This window comes from Aquarana catesbeiana, linkage group LG01 (genome assembly GCF_042186555.1).
Source record: "Aquarana catesbeiana isolate 2022-GZ linkage group LG01, ASM4218655v1, whole genome shotgun sequence".
NCBI classification, from domain to species: domain Eukaryota; kingdom Metazoa; phylum Chordata; class Amphibia; order Anura; family Ranidae; genus Aquarana; species Aquarana catesbeiana.
In genome coordinates this window covers 612175103-612188249 of record NC_133324.1, presented here as the reverse complement: position 1 = coordinate 612188249, position 13147 = coordinate 612175103, and the positions used below count along the sequence as shown (strand labels likewise).

The 13147-nt window shown below is 45.4% G+C and overlaps 1 protein-coding gene across 1 annotated transcript; it reads right to left on the bottom strand.

Moving 5' to 3' along the window:
• Positions 1–5044: 5044 nt before the first annotated feature.
• Positions 5045–12786, bottom strand: SOWAHB (sosondowah ankyrin repeat domain family member B). The gene has a single exon (XM_073599735.1). It carries the CDS (start codon positions 12546–12548, stop codon positions 9369–9371), a length of 3180 nt encoding a protein of 1059 aa, XP_073455836.1. The 5' UTR covers positions 12549–12786; the 3' UTR covers positions 5045–9368.
• Positions 12787–13147: the final 361 nt, after the last annotated feature.

Here is a 13147-nt window from a genome sequence, read left to right as displayed (position 1 = left end):
ACTTCTCCCCGTCGCCAAGTACCGCAACATGGCGACCAGCCTCTGTTCAGGAGTGATGGCTTGCCGCATGCAGGTGTCCTGCCTTGTAATATAAGGGGACAGCAAAGCCAAATGGTGAAAAACGGGGTCCGTCATCCGGAGATGATTCCTGAAATCATCAGGATTATTCTCACGGATCTCCTGCAAAAGGCATATGAGAGAACTGGTCACGCTAGAGCAACCAATTCTTGGTCCATGAACTCCTCCTCGCCCTGTACATGGACTGGACTTGGGTCAAAGTAAGAACCCCAAAACCAAGCCCCTGCACAGCACAAACTCTACGATGAGAACGTACCCACAGCATGGCTTCAAAACGGTCGGCTGGTCAGAACGAACTAACAGAACGCACTGAAAATCAGAAAGGACTGAGAAGAGCGAGCTGAAAATCACAAATGAGCGGACAAGAACGCACTGAAAATCAAATACGTAATATAAAAGTATGCACTGAAGACCAGATACAAACTGACTACACGCACTGGAAACCAGATACAAACCCACAAGCACAAACTGAAGAGCAGTAACGATCTGAAAAGCACAAGGCTGAAAAGCGCAAATCGTCTCTCACCAAACTTCTACTAACACGAGATAAACATGAGATTAGCAGAAGAAGCCCAAAGGGTGGCGCCCTGGCTATTGAACTTCCTCTTTATAGTGCTGTCGTACGTCAGAGCATTCTTGACTATCGCAATTTCCGACAACATTTGTGCGGCCGTGTGTATGCAAGACAAGTTTGAGCCAACATCCGTCGGAAATAAAATTCCAGGATTTCGTTGTCGGAATGTCGGATCGTGTGTATGCGGCTTTGGAGTCTCTATCCAATCTGACAGAGCTTGAGCTATTTTGCAAAGAAGAATGGGCAACAATTTCACTCTCTGGATGTGCAAAGCTGGTACAGACTTGCAGCTGCAAAGTATTGACTCAGGGGGACTGAATACAAATGCACGCCACACGTTTCAGATATTTATTTGCAAAAAAATTTTAAAACCATTTATCATTTTCCTTCCACTTCACAATTACGTGTCACTTTGTGTTGGTCTATAATAATAAAATACTTTTACGTTTTTGGTTGTAACATGAGAAAATGTGGAAAATTTCAAGGGGTATGAATACGTTTTCAAGGCGCTGTATATTTTAAAGTGATTGTAAAGGCAGAAGTTTTTTTTTTCTTAAAGAGGAAGTAAAGTCCTCCTGTTTAATTGTACCTACAGGTAAGCCTATAATAAGGCTTACCTGTAGGTACTGTAAACATCTCCTAAACTTGCATCGTCTAGAAGATATTTACAAAATACTCTACTGCCGACGTCATTGGCGCATGCGTACTGAAGGAATGGCCAATTGTGCCATTTCTTCAGGGCCCTGTGCTGTGACCAGTGGCACCCGCGCGCACGCTCAGGAGTGACATCATCGTGGCTCCAGCCAAACACAGTGCTGGAGCCCGCAAACCCAGAAGAAACTCAGGGGAAAATGTCAGCCATCTCAGCGACCTTCGTTCTAAGGTAAGTATTTCATAATGAGCTAGTATGCGATGCATACTAGCTCATTATGCCTTTGTCTTACAGGTTTTTTTTTTTTAGGGTTTACAACCTCTTTAATGCATTCTATGCATTAAGTTAAAAAGCCTTCTGTGTGCAGCAGCCCCCCTCACGCTTACCTCAGGTCCCTCTAGTTCCAGAGATGTTGTGGGAGTGTCTCGGCTGCCTGGGACTCCCCTCCTCATTGACTCAGAGAGCAGCGTGGTGCCTTTGGCTCTCGCTGCTGTCAAAGTCAGACAGCCAGCCAATCAGGAGAGAGAGGGGGCGGGACGGGTCGTATCTCCGTGTCGCATCAGGAGGGAGGGGTCAGGGGCACCAAAGAGGGATCTGAGAAGAGGAGGATCTGGGCAGCTCTGTGCAAAACAACTACACAGAGAGAGCAGGTAAGTATAACATGTTTGTTATTTTAAACTGAAAAAAAAGAGACTTTACAATCACTTTAAGTATGGAGGTTATTAAACGGTTTCATATGAAGTAACCAGCAATTAAAGTGTTACTAAATCCAGTACCCTGCATTCACTATATCTGGTCTCTCACAGTACACAGAATTGCATGGAAATACAATAGTTTTAGTAAATATAAACTGCTAAATATATTTTTTCATTAGCACTTAGCAGTCTTGTGACTTCTATCCGTGTCTGGTTAAAACTTGTAGGGGGAGTTTTCATTTTCCCCTAAATGTCCTATAAGGCTGCGGGACCCCTGACCCTTGGGACAGAGCTGATTGGCCCTGTGCTGATCACATGTACTCTCCCAAGAAAAAAAAACCTCTCTAGCAATACACACCAAACTGAGCATGTGCAGCTTGTCCCCTAATGCTATGTTCTACCAGGAGATTGATTGGAGTCAGTGGAAGAAGATTAGGATCAGAGAAGACAGGATCACACAGCCTTTTTTTACACAATGCAGAGGATTAACCTCTAAGGTTCCACAGTGAGTATAACAAGCATGCTTTAATGCATACACACACGTATTTTACGGTTATGGGTTTAGTAACACCAGTGGCGCTGGTGCTCAAAATTTTTGGGGGGCGCACAATATTAAACAAATTTACGCACAAGTTTTAAAAATAGGCCACAGGGGGTAAATAAAGAAAACCTGTTGGCGACGGAGGAAGCTGTGCACAAGGACAAAAATGAGGATCCCTCCCGGTACCGCTGAGTGTAAACGAATATAATATTCTGATGCTGCGCAGAATCAGTACATTCAGAAAATGCTGCAGCTCAGCTTAAAGTGTCAGTCCACCCAGAACTGTAATTACAGTGTTTGGTAGATGCTGGAGAGATAAATCACCTGCCAGTTTCTTCTGGTCTTAGGGGTGCTACAAGTTATATCTCGGATTTCCCACATCTGCAATCTGCTGTGAACGTTATGAGGGGTTTCCACCATCCCTATGCTGAGTTCCTGGGTCTGTACACCTGATGTGCGCATGAGGTTACCACCATCCCTGTGCCGAGTTCCCAGGTCTGTACTCCTGCTGGCTGCTGTGCCCATTATGAAGGGTTCCCACCATCCCTGTGCTGAGTTCCCAGGTCTGTACACCTGCTGGCTGCTGTGCCCATTATGAAGGGTTCCCACCATCCCTGTGCTGAGTTCCTGGGTCTGTACACCTGCTGGCTGCTGTGTCCAATTTTAAAGGGGTTCCCACCATTCCTGTGCTGAGTTCCCAGCCAGGTCTGTACACCTGCTGTGCCCCTTATGATGGTCCCCAGTGATGCAGCGCATCAGCAATGCCAATGGCCCACTGCAGTAGTTATCAGCCACTTTTAAATTTGCTAGCACCTGCCCAGGATGACACACCAGTCTGGAAGGTGAAGTCCACCAGCTAAACTCTGCAACTAAGCCCAGCATCCACTCTTCCCGCTAGCAGTACTGTAAATTACCAAGTGCATCTGCAGGCTGGCCGACTCCTCTGCTCAGGCCTCCATCCACACTCGAGAAACTGGAAGTGATGCCACGGTTCCTCTAAAAGCACCTCTCTACATCCTAGTACCGCGCTAATCACTATCTGGAAACCTAATGCAGTTAAACTTTCCAGACAGTGGCTACTGATTGGTGTGATACAAGGAGGTAGGGCGGGCATTATTTCCAAAAGTGGCTACTGATTGGCGTAGCAGCTGTACTAGGACATAGGGCGGGTGCATTAGGTTTCCAGTGGAAACCTAATGCACCGCTCTACGTACTAGTACTGCACCAATCAGTAGCCACTATGGAAATAATGCACCGTCCTAGTACCATGCCATTCAGTAGCCACTATGGAAATAATGCACCGTCCTAGTACCGTGCCAATCAGTACCAACTACTGAAACCTAATGATAGAGTGGGAGTGAGGGCAGTCTAAAGGCCTGCCAATAGATCGTCTTACTGCAAGTATGTGATTGCGATGAGGTAAAGCCTCCCATAGCTGGTGTGTGTCCGGCGTCCCGCACACACTTAAAAGGGACAATTTTTTTTTTAATGAAGTGTAGCTTTGGGGGGGCGGCGCCCCTGCACCCTCTATTGACAGGCCGCCACTGAGTAACACTAACACATAATGGTCTTTTTTTTAACTAAGGAAAAACAAAGGAGATGCCCCCTGGGACTTTCTAGGCATAGGTTGTTGGAAACCAGAGAGATGCGTTAAGTTAAAGAGGAGTTCCACCCGAGGTCCAGTCAAAAAAAAAAAAAAATTAAAACTCAGCAGCTACAAATACAGCAGCTGCTGACTTTTAAATGGACACTTACCTATCCCAGGGTCCAGCGATGCGGGGGATCGAAGCCCCGCTCGTCTCCCCCTCCGTTCAGCGGCGCCGGCATTGCAACTGTGGGCGCCGGGCTGTGGCTTCACAGCCTGGCACCCACTGCGCATGCGCGAGCGGCACCGCGCGCCGTGATTGGCCGCTCAGTCACCTGGGACCTGTAATGGGTCCCAGATGATTGACAGGAGGGAGGGAGCAGAGCTGAGCCCTTCCTGTGCCGCGGGGGAAGTGATGTCACCAGCCCAGGCACTGGCAGAGGCAGACTACGAGGGACCCCCTAGCAACAGGCATTTAGAGGTAAGTAAAAAAAAAAATATCCACTTTTTTTTGTATTTTTTTTTTTTAGGATTTTTCATGTAGTTTTTTTTTTTTGGGTGGAACCCCACTTTAAGCTATTATACTTCTTTACACATCTCTCTGCTTTTCAACCTATGCCTATAAGGTCCCAAGGGGCATCTCCTTCATTTTTTTTCTCTATTTAGGGATGTGGCTATAGGTTACAGTCATTGACTATACAGTTGGCTCTCTTTCTCAATAAATTTCTTTTTTAACTAAGCAACCTTGTACACTATATTTAGAGCATTTCTTCATTTGTGTGTTTGACATTCCTTGAATGTTCATTATGAGGTTGATAACTTGGATGAGTCAGCAGCTGCCAAACCAGTTACTGACCTGTCTGGGCTTCCTCCACTGATACACTTGCATATTAAATCATGCAAACAATGAAACTGTATCAACGGTAAAATACAAAAAGGTTTATTCACATTTTAAAACACATACATTTCAAGTTTTGCTGATTGTGCCGAGTATCAGTTCATGTAAACTTGCTGGCCATGGGAAGTCACTGATTTGAAAGGAGAGTCTCTGGAACACATCTTGGAAAAGAAATACCTGTTTGTCACTATTTTAACATCCAAAAAAGGAAACAGGCTTGCACAGTAATGATTCTTTTTCATGCTGGCTAGAACAAATTCCTTCAGTATAGCCTTAATTGGCAGCAAGATTAGTGCAAACATAGCAGCAGATCGAGACCTCACTTGTGCATTTTAAACTACTGTAAAACTGCAAACAGTACCCTGTTTAACAGAGAACATGTTTTCGTTTTCCAACAATCAGGCTTATTGTAATAGCTATGACTGCAATTAGACGAAACTTACAGTATACAAGGCAAAAATCACAACGCTTTTTCAATCTAATGACCTATGCACTTATCACTTTAGATTTCCTTATTGCAAGAACTCAGGCTAGTATTTTAACAGGCCACAAGGCAGTAATTATAATTACGATACCAGCATTAGGCCTAAAATAAATTTCTTGGCTTGGAAATATGCTAGAAAAGCCATGCATTATGTATTAAAAGATGCACAGTAATTTAAAATAGCACTGCTATGATTTTTCTAGTTTTGCTGTGAATGCATTAAAACGTATGGTCATGGATAAAACAGCATTCATTTGCAAGTTGTAATTAGAGGGATTTTTTTCTCACTTACAAAATGAATGCAGATCTTCACCCTTTAAAACATGATCCCTCATCTCCACCCCTCCTCCGTTCCTCTGAGCAGATAAAACTTTTTCCCCCATTTTTTTCTAAACAAATTGTCTGGCCCAGTCCCCCTTGCACATCATTTGCCTAGGCGAATGACGTGCACTGTCTTCCCTTTGCCTCCTGGGGTATGCAGAATACACGAACAGTAAGTCCAGTGCTACAACCCATTTAGCGCTCTACTAATGGAAATCACGGGTGCTTGATCCACAGTCGCACATCTGAGAGTAATAATCCAGAGATGATCCGCACAACCAATGTCGCTCTATAATCTTTCTTTTCTTTCAGGAAACCAGAATGTACAATACACAAATACAGTCAGTTGACGCAGTTCAGCCTACAAGACCTTAATCATTATGATTAAGGCCTTGTAGGCTGAAACTATACTTGTAGCTCAACTTCAAAATATTTAAAGGGGTTGTAAAGGCAGAAGGTTTTTTTTATCTTCATGCATTCTATGCATGAAGATAAAAAGCCTTCTGTGTGCAGCAGCACCCCCTCAGCTCCCCTAATACTTACCTGAGGCTCCTCGCTGTCGAGTGTGCCAGCCATCCGAGATTGGCTAGCTGACTTTGACAGCAGTGGGAGCCAATCAAAGAAGAGAGGGGACAGAACCGGGTCAGGGCTCTGTGTCTGAATGCATACAGGGAGCTGTCACTCTGCTTGGGTGCCACCAATGCAAGCTGCTGGCTATGGGGGAACTGAACAGGAGGGAGGTGCCAGGATCACAGAAGAGGGACTCGAGAAGAGGAGGATCAGGGCTGCTCTGTGCAAATCCACTGCAACAGAGCAGGTAAGTATAAACATGTTTATTATTTTTATAGGAAAAAAATACAAGATTTTACAATAACTTTAACTGTAAAGGAGCCATTAACTGGAAAACCTAATTTTCAGCAATGGATAATCTAGTCCTGTGATAGATGTCAGTACAGAGAGCTAAAATGAAAGAAGAATTCCAGCCTCAACCGCTTACTCTCAAAAACATCTCCTCCCTTGTAAAACCTATGCTGATTAACTTGTGTAAAAAAAAAAAATACATATGTACTTACCTGTTTTCAGCCTGCTCTGGTTCAGTCATAGTACCATGTTTCTGCCAACGATGCCTGCAGGGGAGAGAAGACAGCGCTTGACAAAGGCTGAGAATGCCTGGGAGCGGTGACTTCACCCAAAGTCTTCCATGCGCCAGGCGTGGTCAGTGCTCCCTCTTCTCCCTTCAGTTGCTGGCTGACTGAGGCTGGATTCACACCTATGCATTTTTAGTGCTTTTTGCATTTTGCAGATTTGCACTACAGTCCATTTAGCATGGTTTCCTATGGAACATGTTCTGTAGTGCAAATCTGCAAAATGCAAAAAGCACTAAAAAAGCATAGGTGTGAATCCAGCCTAAAGGCAGCCAGATCACATAAACAAGACCAGAGCGGGCTGAAAATAGGTAAGTATATACACTTTTTTTTTTTTTTTTTTTTACACGTTAACCAGCATAGGTGTTAGGAGGGGGTTGAGTTTGTTAAATGGTCCCTCTTATTATTATTTCACAATAGGCTCTATTAACGAAGCTTTAAAGCACAACTCTGGGAAAAGTAAAAGTTGGCGCAGCCCTACTACAATGGTTAACTGCATGTTTAGTCTAGGGATGGTAAAAACAGTTTTACTTACCTGATCCTCCACTCCCCCAGTAGACAACATCCCCCCCCATCCCCAGCAGTGGACTGTCCCTCTGCATACTGATGCTCAATCAAGGGTTATGGTCTCTGCATCAGCCTTGAGGACGTCAGAAGCATCTAACCACCAGAGTGCAGGTACCGAACTAGCAGCACAAAAGAACCCGCAGAAACAGAGGATCAGGTAAGTAAAACTACATTACCCGGTCTACAGGCAGGTAACCCTTGCAGAGAGGGCACAGCCCAGTTACAAATGAGGAATTTTACTTTTCTTGGAGTTCAGCTCTAACACACAGATGAAAGACCTGTTTTTTTTTGTTTTTTCACATTTACAAATCTCACTGGATTCCTCTAAAAATAGATTTTTTGAAAATCAACAATCTTTCCCGGGAAGCTTTATGAATAAGGCTCGTAATATCTACTATAATATCCTCCAAAGTATTATTGCCAGTGAAAAAGATCCAACATTTCCTTTGCCAACAAAAAATATATTTACTTTGGTTTCATATCACAGTATAATACAGGAGTCAACAAAAGCCAACATCAAGTAATGAATAGCTAACAGTCAATTTGTAGACTATACTTGACTGTCGTAAATGGAAAAGACATAGATGAATTACACGGAACTACAGCGTATTAACACAACAACAGGAGAGATTAGACCCATCTGCTGCTATGTACATTTTTTGCATCAATAAAAGGCTAGGTTTGTGCTACAGTAAACATTTCTGACCTAACAACCGATCTAAAACATTTGTTATGCTGTAAGACACTTATGGATACATTATATTGTAACTGACAAATAAGGTGGTTGTTGTGCAGTCTCAAGAAATTAGGTCTTCCTTGCAACCCTAAAAATAATCTCATCAAAACATTTAAAGGTGATGTTCACGTTTCATGTCACTTTAAATATTTTGTTTGGACCAAGCTGGTTGAAACAAACTAATTTGCTTCACTAAGTGCGGCAGTGTCTCAAAGCAATCTATGTACTGCATGTAGCTTCAGCTACATGCAGTACATAGTGGTAGGTACCAGCTGTGGGACAGACTAACCGTTTCACACTCAGAGTCGGTTTGAGCAGCAGTCAGCTTTGTATTCTGTGAATGAATACAAAGCTTCCTCTGATTGGCTGAGTGGGAGGGGCGAGCTGATGAAGTCATGCTCTCAGACTCAGCCAGAAGAAGCATTGTATTCAAAGAATACAAAGCATCCTATGAATAGCTGAGCGCCGCTCAGTCTGACTGTTTTGCTCAGGGTGTGAGACAGGAAGTCTGTCTCACAACCGGAAACTGGCACTGTATGTAGCTGAAGTTACATGCAGTACATACAGTGCTCAGGGACCCAGCAGCACTTACTGAAGCAATAGTTAGTTTGGACAACAATTTAAAGTGACATGAAACATGGACATCAGCTTTAAGTGCATGCAAAGTTTAATATTAAACAATCGCTACAGAATTTTAAAAAAGATGGAAGCCCATTAAGATATTATTCCTACACATCACATAAGCTTAGCTGAATTTCTCAGTCTAGGACAGTAGTTGGCGGAACATTGTGGGCATTTGCCTTGAGCCCCATCCATGATAATGTCCTGGCCCCAGAAATCAACTGCAAGAGTATCTGAAAGAGCAGGCTGTAGGCCAGTGTAGAAGGAAGCTGTAACTGTTACCATGGCATGAGTTTCTTTCCCTGGAGAACCTTGGATTGTACTGGTCCCTCTTCCTGTCTGCACCAATGACCCAGTAAGAATTACAAGGCAGCAAAGCATGCAGGGCAGGAAGCATAAGCCGTTGTCATAGTAACAAAAAAGGCTCTACTTTCTTTTCCATCCCCGGTCAGTTTCCAAACTGACCCTACCTCAGTCACTGTAGATTTCTCTTTCCCTTAATACAGGATGATTGTTTGCTTTCCATTTTTGATGCTGAGGTTTAAGAAAAGCTGCCAATGACGTTTTTCTATTTATCTGACTCGACTTGTTCTGTGTGTTTATATAAGTGGTATTTAAGGTGCGAGACGCAAATATGGTTTTCCCCTTAGGGGCTCCTAAAAGCCTCCATACCTCCCCAGATGTGTTGCAGCTCAGGTATTGCCAGGCCCTCTTTCCACTGTTGTCCCTCAACTTCACATTTGCTCTGAGTTTTTCTACTAACATGGCAGCCACGTTTTGATGGCCATGAATAGCAGCAATGTGCAAAGGTGTGTATCCACCGTTAGACTTGATGTTAAAATCAATTTCAACCCCTGCCTTTCTGGCACCCACTACAAATTTATGGAACATGTCAATTGCACCATGCTTGGCAAACCAGTGCAGAACTGTGTTACCGGAGATGAAATCTTTTCGTAAAGCCAGTTGGGGGTCTTGATTAAACAATCCATAGACCTGAAGCCAAGACCCAGAAGCTGACTTAACAATCCAGTCATGCTCTGCAGGATCCAAGGGTACTGTTGATGATTTGTAATTAAAAGACTTTTTGAGCAAAAAATCCTCATTTGCTTTTGGTCCATACTGTGATTGATGCTCTTTTTGGTCTGCAAGCTTTACAGTAAGCTTGTAATTGCTCACAGGCTTTGTTAATAAAAGCAAGTCCACGTCAGGCTGTGGAGGAACCACAACAATATCAGGAGGTCTCTTAGTGCGTGACGGGCGCCTCCTCCTACTGAGATCCCTATCAATTAGTTCATCATCTGAGGAAGACATTAAATCTCGAAAGCGAGAACTCGCCCTGTGCTTTGGGGGATGTCTAGCCAACTCAAACAAGATGGGTGCTTGATCAGTGAGAAAGGATTTAGCAACGTAAGGGGACTTCTTGTTTTCAGCTGGTATGTTAGGTTCGAGTTCGCAGTCCACTAGAGTGTCTTTGGCTCCCAGCAGGTCCCCACTTTGCAGCTTGCTATATTGTTCAATAATGCTAAGGAATTTTCTGTTAGGAGGACATCTCTTAGTGTTTTCACATTTATGCTCTATGTACTGAGTGTATTTTTCAGTGTTTGAATCGCTGGAAAAGTCTTCATCATCCTTGTGCTCAGTGTCACAGTCGCCCCCTTCACCACTGTCACTCCCCTCACTTCCACAGCTTTCCTGATCAACAAAGTCTTCCATGTCCTGCAAAGACAGTTGGCACCTTATACTTTTAAACACAGGCATTTGGCACATCCACAAGTCACGCATATCGTTAAGTAGTAAAGGTGGTGAGGGGCATGGACTGGCTGCCTCATATTCCTCCAGCTGCACATTTAGAGGAGCCATACTTGATTCAAGAGGGAGCAGCAGGGAGGAGGAAGGGTGTGTACTGTTCATGTACCTGGAAGGAGAAGCTGCCAGATCCTCATAAAAGCCATGTCTTTGCTGTTCATTTATATATTTGGGATTATCCAGCTGTTCTGAATGCACCCCCTGGGGAAATGTACCATTCATCTCAAAATTTGGGGTCCCGATCTCAGTGCAGCCAAGTCTTTGCTCTTGCTGACCCCTGCAGCTTGCATTTACAAGAACAGGATTAGTGGTTTCTGTCCTGTGGACCCCAACAGATAGGGGTCTCCAGTGCTCACTGGTCCCTGGGGAGGGTGACTGGGGTAATGAAGGGGGTTGAGCAAGGGAACAAAATGAAGAAGTCTTAGAATAAGGTGCTGAAAGGTTTTCTGCAGGGTAATAGTCCTTGTTGTAATGAGATGCAGTGCTACTGAGTGGTTCAGAAGTCCTTGTAGGAGCATTAATGGGGGGTGAGGTGGTCTTGTTGAAGGGTATGGAAGTATCACTGGATGGTGAGGAGGTCTTGGTTGAGGGTATGGAGGTATCACTAGTGGGGGAGGATGTCCTGGTGGAAGGTATGTAAGTATCACTGGGAGAGGAGTAGGTCCTGATGGAGGCCGTGGACACATTACTGGGTGAAGAGGAGTTCTTGGTGAAGGATATAGGAGTATTAGCAGGTGAGGAGGTATTGGTGGAGGGTATGAAAGTATTACCAGGTGAGGAGGAGATCTTGATGAAGACTATGGAAGTATCAGCTGGTGAAGAAGAGTTCTTGGTGGAGGACGTGTAAGTATCAGGAGGTGAAGAGGTGGTCTTCGTGGTAGACAGGGAGGTTTCACTGGGTGATGAGATCTTGGTGAAGGGTATGGGAGTATTACAAGGTGAAGAGGTATTGGAGGAAGGTATGAAAGTATTACCAGGTGCGGAGGTATTGGTGGAGGGTATGGAAGTACTGCTGGGTGATGAGTTCTTGGTGAAGGGTATGAAAGTATTACCTTGTGAAGAGGAGGTATTGGTGGAGGGTATGGAAGTATCAGCTGATGAAGAAAAGTTCTTGGTGGAGGTCATGTAGGTATCAGGAGGTGATGAGGTGGTCTTCATAATGGACAAGGAGGCATCACTGGATTGTTGTGAAAAAGTCCTGCTGAAAGGTAATAACTGGATGTTGTCATGTGGAAATGTATCAATGCTCGGTAGATAGGCATTGTTCACAGAGGATGATGTCTTGCTCAGGGGTGCTGTAGGCTGCTGATCTCCAGATGATGAGGAGAGAGGCTGAGATGAAGGCAGTCTCATTTCTGGCTCGGTATATGATTGTCCATGCCGGATTTTGCCATCAGAAGTCAGATTAGCTTTCAAATCGGGGTCATTGTAAGTCATGGGTGCCCCCCGTTGATGATCAGTGAATGCAGGCTCCCCCCGAGGATATCTCTCCTCCTGTCTGCTCCATCCCCCTCCAATCACCTGAGAGCCGGTCTCCTCGTCCTCTCTATTGTTGCTGATCGCCGTCTCGTGGTGTCCGGGGATTGCCGGTGACAGCTCCTCTCCCAGCAGATCTCTATAGCGGCTCCTGAGCACCACATACTTGACAGCTCCCTCCTGCTTCACCACGGCCACCGAGTTGACATAACGCTTGAACCTGTCCCTGCGCTTCAGGAGCTGATCGCCGGCCACCTGGGGGTCCCTCAAGAAGTGCTTGAAGTGTGCCACCAGCGAGGCATTGGGCACCTTCCCTCCGCCTTGGCACAGGAAGTCCAGTACCTCCTCCTGGCTCAGCTCTTTGGCCATGCTCACACCATTACCGGGCACAGCTCAAGGCATGGTGACGGCCAGCACAGCCCCGGGCTTGGATGTGAGCGCCGCAACTTCAACCTCCACACCTAACTTCCACCTGCTCTGCCGGCTCCTCCTCCTCTCCCCTCCCATATGAAGGGCGCACGGTGGCCTTTGCTTCCCCAACACCCATCTCCACCCTCTTCTCTCCCTCCAGCCCCCGCAATGAATAACAATTCCCTCCCATCTGGGCGAAGCACCGAGACAATCGCCCATCAACTGGGGGCGTGTCAGAGCAGGTGGGAGGGCCGGCTGAGCCCAGGGGGAGTGGCCAGGAGCGGGAATGGTACGGAGGGATTCCTCAGTGCTAGGTACGGCAAGGTGCGCGGGCTTTAGTCACCATGTGTGAGTGTGTGTGCGCTTATCATAGAGCCCGCTGACGTGTATACGTGAGGGAACATTGAGCCAGCACTGCTCTCTATTCCCACTACCAGTCCTAGACACACAGTGAGGTGAGGAGAGGAAGGCGGAGGCACACTCAGCTCCTCCCACACCTTCTGTGAGGTACTATCACCAAGGCATGGCAGCCAATGGCAGACAACGGCTCCATATCA